Below are 26,471 nucleotides of genomic sequence, written 5' to 3' on the forward strand. Positions count from 1 at the left end.
CACAAGTACTTCAAGGAGGGGCATGCAGGGGAAAGGGATGGGAGAGGAGGTGGAGAGGGGGAAGACATGGGGAAGAGCGGAGAGCGTAGGATATGCGGCAAGACAGGGGAGAGGTAGGATGGGGAAAGTTGGAGAGAGGGGTGGGGGAAGCAGATGAGGGAAAAGGACAGGGGAGGGGAATACAAGATGGGGAGGGGAGAGACGGGAAGAGGTTAGGGGAGAGGAGAAATCAGGGTAGGTTTGAAGAGGTCAAATAAGAGGGGGAAAGAGGACATTCGGAGAGGTCATGGGAAAGGAGGACCGAGGAGGTGGCGAGAGAGATAATTGGGCGGGGTAGTTGAAAATATGAGAAAAATGAATTAAATTAAGATGGGTGATTCAGGAATTTAACAGCTTTATGCAGAATGGGGAGAAACAACACTAAATAAATAAAGTAAATGGCAGTGGTGGGGGGAAATAAATTAAATTGTGGAAAAAGTCTTCACTCAACAAAATAATTCTAAGATCGGGGCTTCTCTGGGGATAGTTAAATACAAATCTCTCAAGAGGCTTTTCCTCTGGTTACCACAGGGCTGTTGGGAGCAGTGGAAGCAAGCAACAGGGCTGCAGTATTGCAAGGCCAATGGGGTGGGCTTGTAGCGAGCAATCAGGTGAGGACAGTTAAGTAGGCAGGCAGAATGGCCCAGCAGCCATTTAACAACTGCTGGGGGAGCGAAAGTCCAGCAGCAGGGGCAATATTGCCATTAAAACAGAGGCTGCAGGACTGGAACTCCCACTACTCTGCAAAAACAAGAGTGGGAGGGAAACCTGAAAACATGGACTTCTGTGGACCCCCAGGTGAGTATAATGGACTTGTCTTTTACTTACCTTTAGCAAGATGGCCACAGATCTCCGTGAAATGCACTATTCTGACGAAAGTACTCGAGTTAGAATTGATATAAAGGGCTTGAGTTCACTTGATTGGTCACATGATGTTAGGTGGCATAGCGTTATCCTCAGTGCCACCTGCACATGCAATTCCATTGGAATGTTGAGAGCACTCACTGTTTTTACGAACATATGAAAATGACAGGCTGGAAAGAACAGCTGGTCCATCAAGCCTGCCCCTAACTCATGATGGCTGGAGTATCATGACTAGACACTTCCTACCCCTGCCATTGCACCTCCCGCTCCCCACCCAGGCCAGGTAATCTCTTTAGAGAGGCAAAAAAAAGTGTAAAATCCAGGGCTAATAAGGGAAAAAATACTCTTGAAATTTTCTCTCCAACCCCCTAAGATTATTGAAACCAGTCCAGGAGCTCAGATGGACCATGTGTTATCTGTTAATCCACTTACCTTCCACATGATGCGATCTTGGCCCCAGTCAAGAACTGGTCCAGCTCCCATTTGAAGGCATCTACCGCATCAGCCAGCAATACATTCCAGAGGCTCACTACTTGCTGGGAAAAGAAGAACTGCCCAACATCCAGCCTATTCCTACTTTTGCTTAGTTTAACTCATGTTCCCTGGTCCTCCCCAGTCTGTCAAACTGGAATAATCCATCAATAGGCATGCTATCCAGCCCTTTCATTATTTTGTAAACTTCTATCAGGTTGCCTCTAAGTCTGTGTTGCATTAGAGTAAATTAATCCAGCTCGTTAAACCCATCTGAGTAACTACAGTTCTGTAAGCAAGGAATCATTGTCATAGCTCGCCTCTGAACCTTTTCGAAGACCACTATATCATCCACCATGTGAGGGGACCAAACTGGGCGCAGTACTTAATATATAATACATCTGTTCAAATAGAAAGAAAGTGGCATCTTTATTATTTGCATTTCACTGTGTTACAATGTTTACCATTCATTCATCTGTCTTATGTAAATAAAACCATTTGTTGGTTCATAGTCTGTGTCCCAGTCTGGTAAGAGTGAATACTCAGTCTGCTTTCAAGTAGTGGCACGTTATACTTTCCAGTAGCCGGTATACAGAGTAAGAGTTGTCCGGTAGGATCCCTGGGTCTTGTTATAATTTGCCTTGATATTGGGCACGAAGAGACACCCTCGGCTTACAGGAGTGGCCAGTGGCGTTGAACCTGAGAAAATATATTGTGTAATAACCCAATAAAATTATGATAATGCATCTAAATTCTCTGCAAAACCTTGACTGTATCCTCCTGTACTGATTTTAAAGTCACCTCGAAGTTTAACAGGCTTGTAATTGGTGGTTTCTCTACCCAGGATATTTTTGTAGATACCTGATAAGAATAAGTAGCTAAGAAATAACAATGGTCCAAGGATTAAGCCCCTCTAAACTCCACTCGGCACCTCTCCACCTCTTACAAGTACTCTCTTTAATATTTTTAAATCTAATTTCTTATCCCCATGTTATACCTGGACTTCCATCAATTTTACTTTATTCATGTCTTGCATGTTGGACTTCCTCAAAGGCCTTCTGGAATTCTAAATAAACTATATCACTATCTGTTCTGTTCTGTTTGTAATGTGCTCAAATCTATTGCTATGCAGCTGCTTCTTCAACCTACTTAGTTTAATTTCTATAATAATGCCTGGTATTGACGTGCGGTTAATGGGCCTTTAGTTATCTGGGTCAAATTGATCCCCCTTCTTAAACATAGACACTATGGGGGGAATTTTAACCCCCAAATGTTTGTACAAATGTAAAGAAAATCTGAAACCTGGCTCTAACCCACCCACTCCCAATTTTAATGGAGGCAGGGCAGGGTGGGCAAGCAGCCTGCTCACAGGAGGCAGGTAGGTCATTTAAATATTATAATGAGGTTGTGTGCCTCAGAATTAACCACCATTTTAAATTTAAACCTGGCCGGCCAGGTTTCCCAGGCCTTGGGGAAACCCAGCAGCTAAAGCGAGGCGAGGACTGCTGGATCCAAAAGGTAAGTGCCATTCCCACTTGTCTACTGGATCCAATTTATATGCTTCATCCACCACCCTTTCCCCCGACACTTCCGATCTTCCCCCTTCCGACTCATTCACCCTCCCCCCAAGGCCTCCAATCTCCTCCACCACCAAGCCTTCCGATCTCCACTCCGAGGCCTCCGATCTCCTCCTCCACCACCAAGCCTTCCCATCTCCCCTGACACCAACCCTTCCGATTCCCCTGCTCCGCTCCCTGGCTGTGGCCTGGTGCCGAAGGCCTACCCATCCAATAGCCAGCCTGCCTCTCAATTTGGCTGGCTGCAGCCGGGAAATGGAGACAAAATATGTTAATCCAATCCTGCCATTAAAATCAGAAGGACCTGAGGGAACCCATTCCTCCGGGTTTCCTGACCTCAGAACAGCTCCTTCCCCATCCCTGAGCTAATATCGGGGCCTATACTTTCTTGCTACCAACTCTTAAAAGGCAAAATAATGTAAAGCTTTGGACAAAGCCGATATCCATCGTCACTGTTCTGCCTCCCCAAATTCCCTGCCACTTCTCATATCATACATCATTCCTCTCTTAATAGAGTAGGAAGATTAATCGTTACCAGGATTCTGCTTATGCCATTGTTAAGCAAGAGGTTCATGTTAATGACGGACGTGGAGTCATTCTCTGAATTTTCCCTGCCTGCCCACCTCTTTTCATCCATGTTCTGTTTTTCACCAGGCAACTAGAATAAAATTAAAATGAGTGAACCTGCCATTCTGTATAATGTGACCACTTTCTACTGTCATCATCAACATTAGCTAGTACAGCTCACTTCATTTAAATATAGAAATTCTTCTTTTACAGCAGACTTGGGGAATATATGAACTTTAATCCCAACTACGTGTTAGCCAATCAGCTGATTTTGATGACTAAAATTATATCTATTGAGAATTAAGTACTAATTTGTTTTCAATGTGATATCAGTCTGGACAAATGGACTATCAACTCTAGACCCCTGATAATTTATTTCATTTTACCCACATGTAAATCAACATGAGTATGTCAAATACTAAATGATTATGTCAAAGATAATTTCTATCATTGAAACTTTCTTTGGAATATCCCAGAGTTTTCTCATTATTTTCTGGAGATGCTTCTGTGTTACATCAATAGCTATGTTAATGCTACTTTAAACGTTGCTCGAAAACATAATCACTTTCAGTATATTAAAAGTCTCTCTTATATTGAGAGTAAAATGTAATGGCAGTTCTGTCTACTTGGATTTGTGTAAAAGTAACAAAAGCAAAGGAGCTAAGGAATGACTTTATTAAATTTTATAAGATCCCATGTATTGAATCAGATTTCTTTTAAAGTATAAATAAGACAGAATGGTCAGAAGTAGTTTCTTTGGTGAGAGAAGGAGTCGTGTAAAGCAGGGAATTTTGCTCATTCCGACTAAGTAAGCTGCCAGAAAAGCCTTCAGGAATTGGTATCTAGTTGGCTGCAGAGCAAAACAGCTTAAACCTATGAAAACGGGAGAAAAAACACTGAGGGATCTGGGGGAGAAGGGCACATGTCCACTAAGAAGTCACAACCACAAACCGAGAGCTAACATTTGATTTTAACTATGCATCCCTGAACAGGTTTGAAGAAATTAAGCATTGTCTCAATGTATGATATAGTTTTATGAATATTTAATTTTCTCTTTTTCGCCCTAACCACAAAAGGTGCAGATATGGATATGTAGTCACATGTTATTCAACTATGCATTTATCAGGTTGTATATAATCAGTTTTGGTATTTAATATTGAATAAGTCTTTTGTTTTTAGCTTTTAGATTTCATTGTTCTATGACTTAACTATTTTAATTCATAGCCAGTATTATCAGTTTGGATTTGTCATCTGGACTATTGCATCATTACTAATTATTACCTTTGTACTATGGGAAATACAAACATATATAAATATATTTTTATGCTTTAATATTGTTTTCTGTTGTTAGCTAACTTCCTATCCATACAGTGTCCCTTTTAAGGCCAGATGCCTTAATTATATCAAGGCCTCTTGTATGTGGCAATTTATCAAATGCCTTTTGAAATCCATATACAGAACGTTCATTAAATTTCCTTTATGAATGCACTTCATTATTTCTTCCAAGGACTCTATTCACACACACCTTGCCCTTTACAAGTATCATTTCCACTGTTCAGTGGTCTATAACTCCCAACTGAATTACAGTTTCCCTTCTTATTCTTTAACTCTAGCAAAATAAACTCAGCTTTTGCATCATCAGTAATAATCCTTATATTCTAGTTAATATATTCCGATTAATATTGTCACCCCTCCTTTTTCCCCATATTCTCCCTCCTAAATATTTTGTAACCAGGAATGCTCTTATTCATTCTCTGGGGGTCACTGGCAAGGTTGGCATTTATTGCTCATCCCTAGTTGCTTTGATTTAATACAACTGTGTGCCTTACAGTCAAGAGTCAGCCATGTTGGTGTGGAACTGGAGTCACATATAGGCCAGACCGGGTAAGGGCAGCAGATTCCTTTCCCTAAAGGACATTAGTGAACTGGTTGGGTTTTAACGACAATCCAATAGCTTCATGGTCGCTTTTACTGATGGCGGCTTTTTATTTCCAGATTTTTTAAACTCAGTTCAAATCTCAAGTTGCCCTGTTGAGATTTGATCTCTTCCACTGGATTATTAGTCCAAGCTCTGGATTACGCTCCCAGCCTTACTCGAGTAAACCCCTTCTCTGCTAATGCAATTATATTGTACCTGCCTCAGCAGTATGTGCCTGTTACAAATTTGCATCTGCCATCAATACCTTCTCCGCATCAGTGGCGTTAGTCTTCTGAACATCTTGTCTTTGTGAGAGTTGATTCACACTGCCATATATCTACTTGTACAGTAGTAGGACCTAGGATTTAATAATAGTACCCTCTTGTGACCTGAACTACATTCGTGGCTTTTGTAGATTTATTTCTTCAATCTCTCCCAAGGGGGGTCCAATCAACTGCTTGGTGAGACAAAGCCAGATACAAGTCATTAAGCTATTTGTTTCACAGTAAGGTAAACATACAGAATAGCCATTATGACCAGACTCCCATAATTCAATCCATACAATTTATCTTTGCGTAATTTTTTAATATTTGTTCCTGGGATGTGGGCGTCACTGGCAAGGCCAGCATTTATTGCCCATCCCTAACTGCCCTTGAGAAGGTGGTGGTGAACCGCAGTCCTTATGGTGAAGGTACTCTCACAGCGCTATTAGGGAGGGAGTTCCAGGATTTTGACCCAACGACGATGAAGGAACAGCGATATATTTCCAAGTCAGAATGGGATGTAACTTGCAGGTGATGGTGTTCCCATAATACAAAATAAAAAAGACACCAGACTAGCCCATATTAGTGGGTCATCTTAATGGCCTTAAACAAAATGACATCTAGCTATCCTCCAGCATTTCTAACCTCTTTGCCTCAGCAAAAGCCTTGCAAGCTTTCCCTTAAAAATTCTGACTGCTCTTGAAGCCTTCCTGTATGAACAAGCCTCTTTGTCAGCTTGTGCTCCAGCTTCCATCGTATTGTTCACAGCCAAAAAAAGATCAAGGGCTTTGCAATACAATGGATATGAGGTGTTTTTATTTATTTCCAGGGCAGGTTAATAACTTGCATATTTACAGTCGCCAACATCGCAGCTAGCTCATTGGCACCTTGTCATCACTGCCTTTTAGCTTACTTGTCTGGATATCATATGCTTTTTAAAAATCCAACTGATTTTCGATGTAAAATCCCGAACATGTCAGTACCCCCAGTCACCAAATTTATTCCAAATACCTTATGTATTCACATACAACTCAGACCTGCTTCTGTCTGTTTGGCAATCTTAGTCTTTATATCCCTTCTTCCTCTGGTCACTCTTTATTATTTTCCTATTTTTTCTTCCCGACTCCTCTTTTTGGCGTTTTTGCTTTCCTCTCTCCTTCCTCGTCTTGTTCTTTCTGCTGCCGTGTTTCCTACGTTACAATAATGACTACATTTCAAAAGTACATCATCCAGAGGTCGTGAAAAGGGCTATATGAATGCAAGTTCCTTTTTTTTTCTCTATGCCTTGCAATATTAATATAATACTTACTGAACAGCAGTAGTTACTCTCCTGGTGAGGACATTGGTTCCAGCCCTGTTCAGGGAAGTCCGTCCATCCATCCGTACGGGTCATTTTTGCTCCAATATCCCTGGAATCTGAACCCTTTGCTCTTGCACCATCTCTCCAGCCACACATTTATCTCTCTCTCTCTGTACTGACAAGTGCATGGCACCTAAAGTAATCTTGAAATGAGTGCTCTTATCTCCTCATTCCTGATCGTCCCTTTTACAGGACTCCAACTCTGTTCTTTCTTATATCATTGGTTCCAACCTGAATTACACAATCTAGCTGTTCTGCTGTGTTCTCTCAAATCTTTTGCACCTGATCTACAATATACCAATTGCCACATCTTGAACACACCATTCAGGATTCTTGAACGTTGCTCTAAAATCCTCTGCCCATTCCCCTGACTCTGGAATTGCCTATTACTGCACTTTGCTTCCCTGTTTGGCAACCATTTTCTTCACAATGCCATGATATTGCTTATGATTGCTGCATAGTCCAAGAGTGTCAAGTCAAAAACCCTAGGGACACAGAAGGCAAACTGTAGACTTAAGTGGATCTAGGTCAAACAGGAATAAGTATAATTTACAAGGTATTTGTACGTCTTTATAATAATCCCAATGTCACCTGTTGGTGAAAATCTCAATAAATCATATAAGGCGTAACTTCAGATTTAACATTGGTTATGTAAACACTTTCAAAGAGTGGTAAATGGAAGCCTTGTAATGTGCGTCATCTTTAATCATAGCAAATGTCAGTTGGAGAAACATTGCTACCTTGTATAGCGCAGCTTGATTTAATTATAGCCAGTGTCAGGAGGAGAACAATTACACATTACAACCATGCCTGCAGTTTTCAGTTAAACTCTCTGTGGACTAGAATAAATGGAGCTGCTTTTCTTTTTTCCAGTTAAAGGATATTGTTGGGGGTATGCTTCATGTTCTCATTTATATTTCCATTTATCTGCATCTTTTAAATTCAAACCGGAGAGAACACAAGAAATTATGGGTAGGAATTATGATAACCTTATAATAATCAGACGGTTAAGAAATGTTTGTAAAGCAGCAATTAAACTGGAGAGGCTACTTATTGAAGGGATAATCCTTATTTTGCAAACAAAGATCTACTCTGTCTTGAATCCCACAGTCAACCATATCCACAGGGAAAAGTGAGTGTTTCTTTATCACTTTTATTACCAGGAACTAAAAATGCTTTCTGTGCCACACAGGGTATAACATGGCTTTGTTTTATCCTTTCCCAGTCTCAGCTGGGCATTCAGTATTTCAGTGGAGGTACAGTTCGACCTCAGTAGGGGGAGAGGTCATTTGTACTGATGGCACATATCTGTCAAGAAATAGGTGCCTGTGATAATCAGATCCTGGAAATGTTCAAACAGATCACATTGTTATAGTGTAATAAACCATAAAATAATATACTCGCCATTCAATATTTTGAGAATAGTAACAAAGTATATAGTAGTGGCAAGTGAAATATATCACTTACTAAAGTAACTAGCTCTTCCAAATGACAGCCGCTCCCCCCCCCTCACCAAAAAAGAAATTGCGACAAAGATTTTTTTTTTAAATCTAAGTGTGCACCTTGTCCTTTTGAGCTGGATGACTATAAGATTAGTCACACGCTGTGTAACAATCAGGAGACCTAGAGTGAAGGAGGGAAAAAGGGTTTGCAAAGATTGTATTATAGAGCAAAGCCATTATTATCTGAGATAAAGAGAAAAATTGCAAATGCTGGAAACTAGAAATAAAAACAGAAAATGCTGGAAATACACATTAGGCATTCAAGCTTTTGCAATGAGAGAAGGCAAGTTAATATTCTGTTTCAGACCGATCTTCTCTCTTTTCAGATACTGACAGACCTACTGTGACTTTCCATCATTTTCTGCCATTATTATCTGATTTATTTTATTTTTAAACTTAAATATATTCCTATTTTCAGATGACATTTTTATTTTTATTCTGCTAGAATGATAAGAATGAAGCTAAGAATGAAGCTAAGAATTGCTTCTAACTATAACCATACTGCCATGTACAGGTTCACCAATACTACAACTGTCTCCCAGAAGATAAGGTTCCATATGTTAACAGCCCTGGAGAGAAGTATAGAATTAAGCAGCTGTTACATCAACTACCACCACATGACAATGAGGTAATTGTAATATATATAGTCTGGTGTATGCATGCTGTCCAGTACACTGGGAAATAACATAAAAAGCTTTAAATGAAGGACATTGTAATCTGTATTTGAAAAATATTTGCATCCAACCTATGTGTATTTAAACTACAGTACAGGAAACTTTGTGCTATCCGGCACTGACGGGACCGAGCTGTTGCCGTCCCATCAAAACTGCCGGACAAACCAGCGCTAATGTTGAAACATACGGAGATTTTGAGCTCCATATCTGGCAACAAACCCTGTTGCTTAGCAACAGCTTCTAAACAGTCGGCCGTACCTTGCAAGCATCTCTGTAGCATAGCAACAGCTTCAGCGAGACCTTGCAGAGCCTGACTGGTGGAAAAAAAAGCAACGAAAAGAAAAAAAAACGAACTAAACGGCTCCTGATTTTTGCCGGTGGCTCGAGCATTCCGGACAGTTAACCTCCGGATAAACCAAAGTTTCCTGTATTGTGCTTTGAAATTCTTTGGTCCCCTATACGGCATCTTAAGTGCGGCTCGGTTGCACTTATGCCAATTGAAATTCTAGGAGGTTGATTGCATCACAAATTCTAGGGACAGCTACTGTTAGTTATGAAGCACAGAGCATGCTACCTCTATTTGCGAGACTGCTGGGTGCTACTGCAAGCCTCTTCTCCCCCCCCCGACCTATCCAATTACCAGAACCTTCCTTTGAGTATTCCAATGGCTGCTCACTTCTTATCGTTGTCTTTCTGTGTGTTTCATAATAGAGCTTCTATGCAACACTGGTGGTCCTACAAAGTGGCATCATGAACTATGTCAGTAACAAGTATCCCTCGTCAGCCAGCAACTATCTTGCTGTTGAAATAGAGCTGGGACACTGGACTGACAAAATATAAAAGTATTATGACAGTTCCCAGCATATCGTGAATTCTTGTGCAGGAAGCAGTGCCTACTGTCACAAATGAGCTGCATATTTAGGGAGTGGAAGCTTTTGCATGTCATATAATTATGGGGTTTACATTTGAGGCATGTAATCCTCGTGGGTTAAATCAATAGCCCCCACAACCGTGAGGAATTTTGCAATTATGTAAAATATTAAAATGCCCTCAGTCATCTTTGAGAAAACTATCAAATTGTATAAACTGAGCTGCCTTGGCAAAGAGAGAACTGGTGACCTACCTTATGGAGGAGTGCATGTAAAACAGCAAGGAATAGAGCTCCTCCAAAGCTTCATGACTGAAGCCAGCCTCCTGAGACAGAGCTCCTGTGAAAGGTCTCAGATAGTGGGCCTGGGACCATAGATCCTGCTGGATGGGTAGTGTTCGGTTGTTCAGGCTCTCCTCTGATTAATATAGCTCCCCTTATTGCCCCCTGCTGCCCCTCTTCCTCTAGCATGTTTATCATGTAGAGTGGGCATCCCATTAGGAAGCCCATTGTGTAGCCTTCAAATACTAGTTCACTAATTCTCTTTAAAAACAATGTTTTCCAAGGGTAATGCAGAATGTAGGGGGAGGTTTCCTGAACACTACAGTGATTTATTTTCCCCAGTGCCTGCAATGAATCCAAGATATGGTCAAAAGTATGCACACACAGTTCAGCATTTCCTTTCAATCAACTACTTCCATCCTGATGAGCAGGCCCTGGCAAATTGCACCCTTGAAATAGTGGTGCACATTCTTGTGGGCAGATGGGAAGTTGGAAGTCGCAGAATTTAGGTTGGGTGACGTCATCTCGCCCTAACTCCGTAATTTGCATGTGGCTGCAAATTACAGGGAGGGTGCACACTTCTTCAGTTCTCCCTGAAATTCAATGAGATTTATGACGGGGCACTTCTGGGGCAGAAGCTCAGCAAGCATCACGCACAGCCCAAATCCCTGGCCCCACAAAGGTCCAATTACCAAATTACACCCACCCAGTGCAGGAAATTTGGGGGTTGACATCTATACGTCTAAATTATTTTTTTAAAAACCATGTCAAAGATAAAATAGTTGCATATTTCTATAGTTTGCTTGCTCTGAATGTCATTCATTATTCTGTCAATATGTTAAGGAGTTGTTAGGAAAACTGATTTTAAACAGTGCTGGTAAAATCTCTTTGGCTATGGTATAATATATGAAGAACCATGCAGTGATGTTGAAAAACCGACTTGGTAACCTTGCCCCAAGTTAACTTTGTAGGTTAAGCTCTCAACTTTCTTCAGATACAACTTTCTTCACAGAATATCATATACATCCTTATAAGTTAATAGAGTTCAGCAACCCCACCACCCCGATTTTTATAATTTCAGCCTAGCATAATCCACATGGTATTTACAGGCGTACATACATAAACAATCTCTGCTGCCCAAGGATCTGGTGACTGGGTTCGTTTGTCAATGTGGCTAAGTCTGGCAGGGTGTTTTGGGGGGCTTACTTAGTCTCACTGATTGCTCAAATTCTTCCTCTCTCCTAAGTGCATTCTCCCTCTCTGTTCCAATAAAAAAGCGCTCCATGCTGTGGAGTTTGGTTGCAGATTTGGCTACAGCACCGAATAGAGCTCCTTCAAAGCTTCATGACTGATAAACTATATCATTATCCTTTATTATTTTGAATTCTTTGGTTTATCATGCCTTCAGCATAAAATTATTTTAAAAAGCACAGTAACCTAAATTATCTCGCTCCTAAAAAGTATTGGAAATCTTGTTTTCGTTTCAACACCTAATTTTTAAAAAAACATTTAAGAAAGACCACTTGCCATCTGGTCAGGACAGCTAAATGGTCGGGGCTGTGAATTCCTCCGTTACCACTGATCATGTCTCTTTGTGGTCCGTTCACAGAGAAAGATGGACAGTGAACTGGCTTAAGTAGGTCTGTTTTTCCTCCTCTAATTTCATGCATCATTTCAGTGCACTGCTCCTTCTGGTCTTGTTCTGAAGTGATGCAGCAGACTAGATTGAATTAAGAAGCGTTTTATGACTGAGCACAATGTTGCTTTCTAACTTTGCTACGATTATCATCTGGTCTACTGTCAGGTTCGGTACTGCAATTCACTTGACGAAGAAGAAAAGAAAGAACTGCGACTTTTCAGTACTCAAAGAAAAAGGGAAAATTTGGGAAGAGGCACTGTTAGACCTTTCCCAATAACCATGACTGGTGCAATTTGTGAACAGGTAAGCATTTATATTTTAGTAAAGCTCATGCTTAGAAAGCTCTAATATTGAAATAGTAACTGATAGGGTTTCATCTTTCTATTTTTAAAAAGTACAGTGGGAGGAGACCAAATGGCCTGTTTTGTGCTGTGTAATTCTAAGAAAATTTCCTTTTTTTAAAAATATATACTAATTTTTAACCTTTTAATCATAACTTTTGGCAGCATCATAACTTTTTGGTTCTTTTCTTCCCTTCCATCCCAAAGGCATTTACTGTTGACTAGGGTACAGTTCCACTAGCACTGTGAATCAACCAGAAACAATTTTCCATATCGCTTGTCTCTGCTCAGTACTTCCTTACAGCAATGTCACTAAGATCAGAAACTCGGCAGCATGATGGACTGCAACTGCATCCCACTGAACCTTGGCAATCTAATGCACTGCATTTAAATTTGTAATTTTAATACCATGTGGGATATCACATGAGATACATATATATGGTATATATTCATTTGAAAGAATGCAAATATATTTGGAAACAGTCTTTTCAGTAAAGTGTGCCTTGAGGTCACCATCAGAGGTGTGACCGAGGGAAAAGTTAATCAGTGCATGAGGGGATCTAAGTAGGGACAAATACCTTAAAAGAAAATATTTGTAAACACTACAATCTAGGAACTGTGAGTGCTTTCTTAGGCTTTTGCTTGCTTCTTGAGATTTATTGATGCTCAAAATGAAAAATGATTTTCTTTGCATTTACCCAGTTTTTTGGGCTCCTTTTACCCCTGGTTTTCTTGTGGTTTTTTTATGCTAAAACTGAAAAACAGCCGAAAACCCCAGGATTTTAAATTAGCAGTAAAACTGACTTTAAAGGTCCACACTTAAGCTTACCATCTGCAGTCAAATCGGCCTTGAACACATGTTTCTCTAAATCACAGGAGAAACTTTGCAGAACTTTTCCTCGAGCGGTTAAAGAGATTGAGTAGAATCCATGATCGAGCACCTTGAACACTGTCTGTGAAAGGGTCATTTAGCCTGCTGGGCCAAGAAGGGGGTGATTTTGTGAAATGGAGGCATGTTGGAGGTGGGACTGCTGCTTGTCTGGTTTCAGTCCCGCCTCCATCAAGTTGTGGCCAACCCACGCTATTTTCCCTTAATTGACCTTGTTAAGCCCGCCCAGCGGGCTTAGCAGGCCAATTAAGGGAAATCCAGTTGCAGAGCATGTCAACATATGATGTGTCATCTGTCAAATTTTTGACAGATGAATTGTCATCATTTGACAGCTCTGAAGCTGTCAAACAGTGACAATCTTTACAGTTTGATGAGGTCTTCATACAAGACCTCATCAACCTTCTTTCTTTTACAAAAATGAGATGTATGTTTGCGTATGAGAATGCAACGGACATCTCTCATCTGCAACACGGAGGTGCGAGACTCTCCGTATAGAAACCAACTGAAGCCTGCAGGAAGAAACAAAAGTAAGTACACTTTTAAAAACACTTGGGACTTACCTCAGATACTCACCTCTACACTCTTGCACCCATCACTCACCTTCACACCACACTTGCACCCCACAGACCCCCTACTCGCCTCACTGAGCTAGCGGGTTTTGGAGCCGTTGGAAAGCCCGCACTTGAGGGAAAAAATGGGATAATCCTATTTTCTGCCTGTTAACTACCTGTGAACAGGCAGTTAATAGGCTTTAATCCCTTCCCTCCTCCAAGGAGACTGGACCCGGCATGGGATGGCAACCCACCTCCTGGGAAGATGGCTTGGGGGCGGGTTTGCTACCTGCCCCCAAACTCTGCCATTTTCCTGGTAGACCCGCCTCCTCGGGGCTGAGAAAATCGCCCCCATAGTCTTTTCTCAATCTTGTATTTATTTGTATATTATTTCTTTCTTATTGAATGGACCAACATTTGGAGGGCTCCTCTTGAGGCTATCCATAGGCCAAGCATTATTGCCTTGGCCCATCAGCTCAGGATAAGTGTATCAAAATTGCAATGTTCCAGGCTGGCCTGAAGATGTAGATTTCTTCAACCCACCTCAATCTTTGAAAGAAGTTCAATCTCTATACAAAACTCCCCCCCAGCCTCCTTCTGATGTCCCGTTCTGCTTTAAACTACCTGCTTCCTGTGAATATTTCATGGCTTTCACCATATTTTTGATTCTTAATTTTGTTGTCTCCAATCAAAGAGTTAAAATGATGGCAAAGAACAAGGTGTTGAATATGAGAGTGGGGAAATGACTCCTGATCAAATTGCCTAAGTTCTAGCCCCCCCACCCCTGTGGGATGATAGATAATCCTATTTGTATGTGGAGATTCAATTTCTGTTAATAATTAGGAGAACCATACCTATGGAAGGTAATATATCATTTAACCGCCATATGTATAACTCCCTTTGGGTTCTCTTCATGTTTTTTGTATCCTCTGGCATTATGTCCTTATTAAGAAAAGGAAAAAAGTCTCCCTGCCTTCCTGTGATCTTTCAATCTCTTTGAGGCCTGCTATCTATGTAATCACATTAGTGACATTGATCCCAACAACGCAGGAAGCCCTTGACCAAATGATAATACATTTCTTCATCTACCTATATGTGTCCCTGGGCTGTGCTGTCACTCATTGTTCATAAGTCTGGGAGCAATGTCTGGAAGTTGAAATTTTATTGTACAGTGTTTATTTCAAGTTTAGCTCAGAAGTTTAAAGAGCAAGTATAGAGTCAGTAGCAAGGAAAAGAGTAGAATAGAGCCTTGAAAATATGCTTGGGAGATGGGCTCACTAAGGCTAGTTCCAAAGACATTACTCGGATTTGTCTCGGAGTCTAAAAATGTTCAGGAGATAATGAGCTCTGCTTAATGTCTGGTCTCTGTTTAACTGGTATAAAAATGATACACAATTAATTCTAGTTGCCAATGTATTTATGACAAAGGCCATAACGAAGACTGTCAGCAACATGGAAACACAAGTAAGGTTTATGATCATAAATAATGATTCAAATTGCAAATCCATTTAAACGATTGGAACTGTGTTCATTTTTAAAAGAAAAATGCATCTAAATGGATTATTTTTTAAACTAAAATGAGTGATAATTCACAGGTCTGGCCGTTGTGTTTTATGTTTATTTGCTCAAATTTATCAGGTATCTTTCTAAATGTCAAATGTAGCATAATTTTATTTTTAATTGTAAATCAGTGTGGAGGACAAATCAATGGAGGAGACATCGCTGTATTTGCCTCTCGAGCAGGCCATGGAGTTTGCTGGCATCCTCGGTGCTTTGTCTGTGCCACGTGCAATGAACTGTTGGTGGATCTGATTTATTTTTACCAAAATGGGAAGATATATTGTGGGAGGCACCATGCTGAACGTTTGAAACCCAGATGTGCAGCATGTGATGAGGTGAGTTTGCAAAAAAAGGTCCAATCTTTAATTTGCAAAAATAGAGAATGTTAGATTAAAACAGACCACTTTAAACTTAAATGTGACTGCATGAATACAATTAAATTGACATGTTTAGCATTTATTGTAATTATCAATTACAGGAGAGAATGTAATGCCTTTTGCTATTCTGTACAACCTCAGAATTCCACTTCTCAAAAGTTATGGCAACTCAGTGACCACTTTGTGTCCAAACGATTTTGTTTCTCAACTTGTAAACTTTTACAAGTTATACAGTACTAAACTTTTAGCACTTGCTAGATTGGACTGTATTTGGTTTTTTAAAAACATTTGGACATTTGCTATATCTAGAAACATGTTTTATAGAAATAAAATGGTTTCAAATTGTTTTTCATAACTTTAGTGCTGCATTCACTGAAACTTCAGTGATCAAAAGAATGGTCAACGAGGTAGGTTTTACAGGAGTGGGAGTTATACAAAAGCTAAAGCTTAATGAATTTTGTACTGATCCCCCAACTGATGACCCAGTGCAGGATTTGGAGGTGTCACTCATTATGTGCAAAGGTATGTTTCACTCAGCAATATAATTTTAAAAAATTATACATCGTTCTTTTTATAGATCATCTTTGCAGATGAGTGCACAGAGGCTGAAAGTAGGCACTGGCATATGAAGCACTTCTGCTGTTTTGAGTGTGAAACTGTGCTGGGAGGCCAGAGATACATCATGAAAGAAGGTCGACCCTATTGTTGTAACTGCTTTGAGTCTCTCTATGCTGAATATTGTGATACATGTGGTGAACATATAGGTAAGTCTAATATGCTTGACTAAAGAATCAATACTGGTATATTTTGTGTTTTCACTAGACTTATTTAGCATATTAAACCATAGAAGTTTACAGACAGAAGGAGGCGATTTGGGCCATCGTGTTGCTGCTGGCTTTTTGATAGAGCAAGTCAAAACAAACTACTCCCACTGCATGCACTCTCCCCATAGCCTTGCATCCTTCTCTCTTTCAGATATTTAGCCAATTTTACCTTACAAGAAGCATTGGTCTCTGCCTCTTTGTGCATTTCTGCAACAATCCATTTCTCCTAACTTCTCTCCTCAATTTCTTAGCAATGATCTCACCAATTCTCCAACCAGAGAAAATAGTCTTCCCCTATTCACTCTATCAAAACTCTCCATAATTTTTTTCTAATTAAATCTCCTCTTAGCCTTCTCTCCTCCAGTGGAAATAGCCCCAGTCTCTCAACTACAGTATCCAATCCCTCTTATCATTCTGGTGAATCTTTGCTGAATGCTTTCCATGGCTTTAATGTCATTTTTATAATGTGCACTTTTGTAGTCTATACCCCTATTTATAAAACCCCAGCCGCAATTGTCCTTTTTTTATAGCTTCATCTAGCTGCACTTGCACTGAACTTTGCCCTTTTCCATCCAACACCCTTAACTTTGACTCTTCATTGCCTTTTACTATTCTTATGTCGGACCTAATTCTAGTGTGGTCACTATTTCCCATTTTTCTCCAATTCCCACTTTCATTATTTGCATCACTTCATTTCTCATATTGGTCCTAGTATACTGTAAGAAAAATAAATCGTGCTTAATCCAATATACTTTAACGCCATATGTTTCTTGAAAGTATTTAGCACACTCTGTGTAGAACTTTGTATACCAGGAGCGCATATCAGGAAAATTGTTGGCCTGCAAATTTGGCATGCACCCATGAATTCCTGGGGTGTGAAGCCAAGTGCCAGAAGCGCTAAAGATTAAAATTTACCCTGTGTGCAATCTCTGAATTCTTCCTCTCAATTTGCTTTCACTACTACCACCACTACCAGTGACACGCCTGTAATCATCTAATGTTACTCGGTTTAGGTCAATGTTCCCTGTAGGCCGCACTATGTTCTGCGCGGCCTGTTTCTTTCAGTGCGCGGTTCCTTTAAATTTCTGCGCATGCGCAGTATTTCCAGTGTAAAAGCCGGGAGCAGCCTGCGCGGGACCTTGCAGATTACTGCGCGGCCGTGCACAGGCACAGCTTAGGGGGAGCATTGGTTTAACTGCTCTCTAATTAATGAAATTTAGAAGGATCAAATCTGCTATTGACTTGTTGAGAGTTTTTGCTCCAAAGAGCAGGAAATTAGATGGTAAAATATGTTATTAAATGCAATCTTTAAAAAAGAAAAGTTGACATTTTATCCTGGACACACAACTTTACTAAATGAAAGTTTGAATTAAAAAATTGCAGTATTTTTGTTTTTCTGCTGATAAGAGATACAGAAAAGCAAAAAAAAAACTGATTGCAGTAATAGGAATAACTAGCAAGCAGGCAAATGGGATTAGAGTAGAAAGCTCCAACGTAGAGCTGGCACTGCTGCATTGGAGCAAATGGCCTTTATCTGTGCTGAAATTTTTCAGATTCCAGGGAAATGTTGCTAATTTTTAAACTAGAATTATTTATTTATTTGTGTCTGTCTTGGTTTTGTGTTGGATTTAATAACTTTAAAGGTATTTCACCTCACCTTTTTCAGCCCCTTTCCAGCTTTCAAAAACTACTCTCAGAAGCTCAAACGGTGCTCTTTTCCGTGGCTAGCCTGCCTCACTCGGACATGGTCAGATTTGCTCATGTGTATGAGACCTAGGTGATTCAAACATTGCATTGTCAATATCCATTTCTAATTGTGATCAAATGACAGCAAAGCTTTCCCCATTGTGCAATAATTGAAAAAGCAAAGAAATTAGACTTACCATTTGAATTTGGCATCCAATAGCAGATCATATGTTTTAAATAGCTACTGCCAAACATAAAATGGCCCTCCAGCTCTAATAAATGCAATGAAGCAATGACACATCAGTTAAAATGGCGGTATAATCTGTTTACATTTATCAAAAGTTCATGCATTTGACAATTATCTGTGCTATTCAGTTGTTACTTTACCCTAATGTCAGGTTGCTATTAGAACCCATCTTTCAATTAGTTCAGTGTGCTTCAATTTGAATTGTCTTGCTGCATGTCCAAAAATGAAGAGGGCCAGTTAACTTAATGGTTGATAGCATTGATATATAATAAATGTCCCAATGAGAGATTTGTTTTTCTTTCCTTTAAATGTGCTTCTTCTTCACCCTAGCTGAGACCAGGCAATCAATATGTTCATCGTCCACTGCTAATGCTACTCTGTAATGATCTTCTAGAGGACCCATTAAGGCTACTTAGGTGACTCTCCTGCTGCGGGCAAAAACATAAAAAAGAGCTTGCATTTACGTATGGCCTTATTACATCTTAAAATACTTTCCAACCAATGAACAGGGTAGTCACTATTGTTATGTTGGTAAATTAGGAAGTGCCTAATATCTGCTCAGCACCTTCGCCGTACAAAATTAGAACAAGGGACTCTTTAAATTACAAAATGGAAGGTTCATAGAAACATAGAGATAGGAACAGGAGTAGGCCATTCGGCCCTTCGAGCCTGCTCCGCCATTCAATGAGATCATGGCTGATCTTCGTCTGAGATCATAGCTGATCTTACCAGTTCAGTACCCCGTCCCCGCCTTTTCTCCGTAACCCTTAATCCCCTTAGCCTTCAGAAATATATCCAATTCTCTCTTGAAAATATTTATTGAATTAGCCTTCACAGCCCTCTGTGGCAGGGAATTCCACAGGCTCACCACTCTTTGAGTGAAGAAATTCTTCCTCATCTCTGTTTTAAATGATTTGCCCGCTATTTTTAGACTGTGGCCCCTGGTTCTGTGCTCCCCTGCCATTGGAAACATTCTCTCTGAATTCAGCCTGTCCAGGCCTGCCATAATTTTATATGTTTCGATGAGATCCCCTCTCAATCTTCTAAACTCCAGTGAGTACAAGCCCAAACTATTCAATCTCTCCTCGTAGGTCATTCCCGCCATTCCAGGTATCAGCCTGGTGAATCGCCGCTGCACTCTTTCCATGGCAAGAACATCCTTCCGCAGATGGGGCGACCAAAACTGTACACAATACTCCAGATGCGGTCTCACCAGCACCTTGTACAGCTGTAGTAAGGTATCCCTATTCCTATACTCGAACCCCCTTGATATGAAGGCCAACATACCATTTGCCTTCTTAATCGCCTGTTGCACCTGCATGCTCTCCTTCAGTGACTGGTGCACAAGAACACCCAGGTCCCTCTGCACTTCCCCATCTCCCAATCTATTGCCATTTAGATAATAATCCACCCTCCTGTTTTTACCCCCAAAGTGGATAACCTCGCATTTATCCACATTATAGTGCATCTGCCACGTATCCGCCCATTCCCCCAACCTGTCCAAATCGCACTGTAGCCTCCTGACATCCTCATCAGAGCCCACCCCTCCTCCTAGTTTAGTGTCGTCAGCGAATTTGGAAATATTGCATCCAATTCCCTGATCCAGATCATTTATATATATTGTGAACAGCTGGGGTCCCAGGACAGATCCTTGCGGCACCCCGCTGGTCACTGCCTGCCACTCCGAAAACGAGCCATTTATTCCAACTCTCTGTTTTCTATCCGCCAGCCAGTTCTCTATCCACGTTAATACTTTGCCCCCAATCCCATGAGCCTTAATTTTGCATGATAATCTTTTGTGTGGAACCTTATCGAAGGCTTTCTGGAAGTCAAGGTACACCACATCCACTGGCTCTCCCCCATCTATTTTACCAGTTACTTCCTCAAAAAATTCCAGCAGATTAGTCAAACACGATTTACCCTTTGTAAATCCATGTTGACTCTGTCCGATCCTTTCCCCATTTGTCAAGTGCTCCGCTATTTTATCCTTAATAATGGACTCTAGCATTTTGCCCACAACCGATGTAAGGCTTACTGGTCTATAATTCCCTGCTTTCTCTCTACCCCCCTTTTTAAATATTGGGGTAACATTAGCTACCCTCCAATCCACGGGTACTGTTCCCGAGTCAATGGAGTTCCGGAAGATGATCCTTAGAGCATCTGCTATCTCCAGGGCCACCTCCTTAAGTACCCTAGGATGTAGTTTATCAGGCCCCGGGGATTTGTCGGCCTTCAGTCCCCTCAACTTACCCAACACCATATCCCTAGAGATACTAATTTCTGTCAGCTCCTCCCTCTCATTAGTCCCTATGTTTGTCGATATTCCTGGGAGGTTATTTGTGTCCTCCTTTGTGAATACAGAACCAAAGTATGAGTTTAATTGGTCTGCCATTTCCTTATTCTCCATTATATATTCTCCCGAATCGGACTGCAAGGGACCGACTTGGGATTTTACCAGTCTTTTCCTCCTGATATACCGATAAAAGCTTTTGCAGTCTGTCTTTATGTTTGCTGCAAGTTTACTTTCGTATTCTATTTTCCCCTTCCTGATTAATCCCTTTGTCCTCTTTTGCTGTATCCTGTACTGCCCCCAATCTTCCGGTCTGGTGCTTTTTTTTGCCAGTTGATATGCCCTTTTTTTTGATTTTATGCTGTCCCTAATTTCCCTCGTTATCCACGGTTGAGTCACCTTTTTAGGTTTATTTTTATGCCAAACCGGTATAAACATGTTCTGGAATTCTTCCATTCTATCTTTGAATGCTTGCCATTGTCTATCCACTGTCAATCCCCCCAGAAACACCACCCAATCAATCTTACCCAATTCCCGTCTCATACCCTCGTAATTCCCTTTATTTAAGTTCTGGACCTTAGTCTCTGATTCAATTTCCTCACTCTCCATCTCGACTGAGAGCTCGATCATATTATGATCGCTCTGACCCAAGGGGCCTCGTACAAGAAGATTGCTGATAAGTCCCTTCTCATTGCACAATACCCAGTCTAAAATGGCCTGATCTCGAGTCGGCTCCTCGACATATTGGTCCAGATAACCGTCCCGAAAACATTCCAGGAATTCCTCCTCCTCAGAATTTTTACTAATTTGGGTAGTCCAATCAATATGTAAATTAAAGTCACCCATGATGACAGCTGTGCTCTTATCGCACGCTTCTCTAATTTCCCTTTTTATGCCTTCCCTCACCTCCATATTACTATTTGGAGGCCTATATATCACACCCACTAACGTTTTCCTCCCCTTGCTATTTCTCATTTCTACCCATACAGATTCCGTTTCATCCGAGTTAATATCCTTCCTTTCCATTGCATTAATCCCCTCCTTTACCAGCAATGCTACCCCACCTCCCCTACCTTTTTGCCGATCCTTCCTAAATATTGTATATCCCTGGATGTTAAGTTCCCAGCCTTGCCCACCCTGCAGCCACGTTTCTGTAATCCCAATCAAATCATACTTGTTTACCTCTATTTCCACAACTAATTCATCCACCTTGTTCCTAATGCTTCTAGCATTAAGATACAAAGCCTTCAGGCTTGCTTTTTTCACACTCTCATTATGAATTAGTTTGGCCCTTTGTGTTTCTCTCCTTTGCTTATTGCTTCTCACCTTTCTACCATCTATTTCTAACTTCATATGACTTCCCTCTTTTCCACTACCTAGGTTCCCATCCCCCTGCCAAATTAGTTTAAATCCTCCCGAACCGCCCTAGAAAATATTACCCCGAGGACATCGGCTCCCTCACAGTTCAGGTGTAGACCGTCCCCTTGGTACAGGTCACTCCTCCCCAAGAACTGGTTCCAATGCCTCAAGAATTTAAATCCCTCTCCCTTGCACCACTGCTCAAGCCACGTGTTTAGCTTATCTATCTTACTCTCTCTAAACTTATTAGCTCGTGGCACTGGTAGCAATCCAGAGATTACTACCTTTGAGGTCCTACTTTTCAATTTAGCTCCTAACTCCCGAAATTCAGCTTGTAGGACCTCCTCCCTCTTTTTACCTACATCGTTGGTACCTACATGTACCACGACAACTGGCTGATCCCCCTCCCCCTTCAGAATGCTCTGCACCCGCTCCGAGACATCCTTGACCCTTGCACCAGGGAGGCAACATACCATCTTGGAGTCTCGGTCTCGGCAACAGAAACTCCTATCTATCCCCCTTACAATTGAATCCCCTATCACTATAGCCCTATCCCTCTTTTTCCCGCCCTTCTGTGCAGCAGAGCCAGTCATGGTGCCCTGAACCTGGCTGCTGGTGCCTTCCCCTGATAAGTCATCTCCCCCAACAGTACCCAAAACGGTAAACCTGTTTTGGAGGGAGATGACCGCAGGTGACTCCTGCACTACCTTCCTGCCTTTACCCTGCCTTTTGGTCACCCATTTACTGTCTGAGCTAGCCTTTACCTGCGGTGTGACCAACTCACTGAATGTGCTATCCACAACATCCTCAGCATCGCGTATGCTCCAGAGTGAGTCCATTCGCAGCTCCAGCGCCGCCATGCGGTCTGCTAGGAGCTGCAGCTGGACACACTTCCTGCACACATAGTTGTCAGGGACAGTGTCCCTGATTTCCCACATGGCACAGGAGAAGCATGACACGGGTCCGAGCTGCCCTTCCATGACTTAACCCTTACAATACCCTTTTATTTACTACGATTTAGCTTAATTATTGAATTCTACTTAGAATAAGTTTGTGAAAGTACTCACCAACCAGTCACCTACCTGTTTTCTGGTGTTGTATTTTCACTGCCGCCTCCTGTCCTGGAACCTTTTCCACCTAGGTTAGGCTCCTGAAATAAAATAAATTGAACCTACCTTTTCAACTTCCCCTAACCCCTAAAAGGTTAGAGGAGGTGGAAGGGTGGGAGACACTACACTGTAGTGTTTCGGGTTTAGCAACAGCTCCACCTATATAAGAGTTACTGGCCTCCTGCTCTCCCGACTGCACCAGCTGTGAAAGAAAAAGCCTGCGAAAGGTGAGCTTTTAAACTCACCAGTTACTGGCCTCCTGCTCTCCCGACTGCCCCAGCAGTTACTGGCCTCCTGCTCTCCCGACTGCCCCAGCTGTGGTCTCGGGCCTCGCCTCTCTCCGGTTTTTATACCGGGCTCCGACTCACTGCTCCCGACTGGTCTCGGGCCTCGCTGGTCGCCGGGTTTTCTCCCGAGCTCCTCCTCGCTGCTCCCGCTGGTCCCGACTCCGCCTCCACCCGCTGCCGATGCCGCACTGGGGCCTACCTGAGCCTCTGGGGCCTCTTGTAGTCGCTCTGCCGCTCAGCTCCGCCTCCACCCACTGCCGATGCCGCACTGGGGCCTACCTGAGCCTCTGGGGCCTCTTGTAGTCGCTCTGCCGCTCAGCTCCGCCTCCACCCGCTGCCGATGCCGCACTGGGGCCTACCTGAGCCTCTGGGGCCTCTTGTAGTCGCTCTGCCGCTCAGCTCCGCCTCCACCCGCTGCCGATGCCGCACTGGGGCCTACCTGAGCCTCTGGGGCCTCTTGTAGTCGCTCTGCCGCTCAGCTCCGCCTCCACCCGCTGCCGATGCCGCACTGGGGCCTACCTGAGCCTCTGGGGCCTCTTGTAGTCGCTCTGCCGCTCAGCTCCGCCTCCACCCGCTGCCGATGCCGCACTGGGGCCTACCTGAGCCTCTGGGGCCTCTTGTAGTCACTCTGCCGCTCAGCTCCGCCTCCACCCGCTGCCGATGCCGCACTGGGGCCTACCTGAGCCTCTGGGGCCTCTTGTAGTCACTCTGCCGCTCAGCTCCGCCTCCACCCGCTGCCGATGCCGCACTGGGGCCTACCTGAGCCTCTGGGGCCTCTTGTAGTCGCTCTGCCGCTCAGCTCCGCCTCCACCCGCTGCCGATGCCGCACTGGGGCCTACCTGAGCCTCTGGGGCCTCTTGTAGTCGCTCTGCCGCTCAGCTCCGCCTCCACCCGCTGCCGATGCCGCGGGTGGAGGCATTTCTTTTGATTCAGGCATGGTGCCTCCTACAATGGTTTACAATATCATGTAATTATACTTAGAATTAAAATGCTCATAGCATTGGGAGCGCTTAAAGGACTTACATAAAACTCTATTGGCAGAACACTTTGCAGTCTTATTGAAAAGATTTTAGGTCAGTGTGATAGGAAATCTGCACAAGCAGTAGATTTGTACAGATGCCTACCAATTTTACATGACATTTGTACAAGCCTGTAGAGATTTATAGCTAATTTCTTCAATCCATGAGAAATTTGTACAGGCAATTACAATTAAAAATTCCCTAGAAATTTGTATAGTGAGTAGCTGAGCCATATAGACCAAGAAGGTCTTGGGTTCAGTCTCTGGTCTGTGCTGGGTTGCAGTAAGGGTGATGCAATCGACAACATTGCCCCTGGGTTAGGGAAGGGAACATCATCCAGGGCTGCCTCTCTTGATCACTATCCAGTCACCCCTTCTGGAATTGTGAAATGTGAAAGGTGAGGACTGGACTGGGCGTCGCTTCCACAAAAATAGCGATAATGTAATGCCGACCGTCATGTCTTACACATGAATAATGATCACTTGGACAAGGTACCGAAAGGCAGTTACGCATGTGGAACCATATCCTAGGAAGGAGTCAAAGATTGAGAGAGTAGAAAGTTGGTAGATAAAAATTACCACGGGAAACAGAATTGAAGAATGGCCCTCTGATCATCTGCACTTTTGCAATTTTTACACACTAAGATTTCTTTTACGTTTGTGGCTATTCAGTTGCGTATGCACTGAAACCTGCATAATGCACTAGAAACTGCATTTTCCCACAAAAGGAATGTTAAAGTAGTATAGCTTATAAAGTGGATCACAGAAAATCAATATTCTATTCACAGTTCATTATTATCACTATTTGAAAACTTTTCCTGGATACACCATTAGTTGTGCATGTCATCGCTGTTGCATTATTTATATAGTCCAATGATATGATCAGACAAATACCGTAAGTAGGTTAAGAAACTCAAACCTGATATGTTTGCTCTCTGATTGCTCTAGGTAGTGATTTAATGAAAGTTTTCTTTAACAAAACTTTGTTATTTTATTAAGGTATTGACCAAGGGCAGATGACATACGATGGTCAACACTGGCATGCTACAGAGTTGTGTTTCTGTTGTGCATGTTGCAAGAAGTCACTACTTGGACGACCTTTCCTACCAAAACAAGGGCAGATATTTTGTTCCAGATCCTGTAGCGTTGGGGAAGATCCCAATGGCTCTGACTCTTCAGACTCTGCGTTTCAAAGTGCACGATCAAGAGAGTCCCGGCGCAGTGCTAGAATAGGTAGAAACAGCAGTAAAGTAGAAGATAAAAACCTAAGACAAACTATTTCACAAGCGCCAATGAGCAGGTATTCTGCAGATATTGATCCTCTTTCTCAGCAAATGGATATGCTAAGTCTCGCTGGTCAAGCTGCCAGTTTAAACAAAGAAACACTGTGGAAAACCAGAGATGTCTACCAGTTTGAAGATGATTCTATTGAGAGGGCTAAATTTACAGAAAGACCTTCTCAACCTCTCAGTCAGTATAGTGTAAGGACTGAGTTTAATCCAACTCCGTGCATAAGCAATCAGAATGATATATGGGGGAAAGAATTTAATACAAAGAGAAGTTCAACTGCTGCCTTGAAAGATCATAGTGATAGTTTTATCCAAGAAAAGCAAGAAGATTATTATCCTTCAGCAATCAGAACTCAAGAAAGTTTTAGTAGCACATCGAGCCATAGTATTCCTGAATCCCGATCAAATCCGACTGTACAAGGATATGAGATGGAAAGAGAATTGATTTCTCATCAGTGTCGAACCAGACATCCAATCAGTGCACTTAGTTTCACCGATCAACTTACACTTCTGGAACAAACTCCAAGGGAATCAATAGAATCTCTTGCACTTTCAAATGCAACAGGTACAGTATAAGTTGTGATTAATTATTAGTTAAAATAAACCTATTGGCTTACCCA

At 42.1% G+C, this 26,471-nt stretch overlaps 1 protein-coding gene across 3 annotated transcripts in view; it reads left to right on the top strand.

Annotated features, from left to right (window-relative positions):
* prickle2b (prickle homolog 2b) overlaps positions 1 to 26,471 on the top strand; it is a 273,503-nt gene that overhangs the window by 243,757 nt on the left and 3,275 nt on the right. For all 3 annotated transcript variants that reach the window (XM_086001494.1, XM_086001495.1, XM_086001496.1), the window contains 5 exons: positions 9,076 to 9,189; positions 12,190 to 12,327; positions 15,497 to 15,700; positions 16,320 to 16,506; positions 25,562 to 26,416. In XM_086001494.1, the coding sequence (XP_085857620.1) occupies positions 9,076 to 9,189; positions 12,190 to 12,327; positions 15,497 to 15,700; positions 16,320 to 16,506; positions 25,562 to 26,416 (1,498 nt within the window). The remainder of the gene's footprint in view (positions 1 to 9,075; positions 9,190 to 12,189; positions 12,328 to 15,496; positions 15,701 to 16,319; positions 16,507 to 25,561; positions 26,417 to 26,471) is intronic.

This window comes from Somniosus microcephalus, chromosome 11 (genome assembly GCF_052327205.1).
Source record: "Somniosus microcephalus isolate GS21.2 chromosome 11, FLI_Smic_1.0, whole genome shotgun sequence".
Classification (NCBI taxonomy): domain Eukaryota; kingdom Metazoa; phylum Chordata; class Chondrichthyes; order Squaliformes; family Somniosidae; genus Somniosus; species Somniosus microcephalus.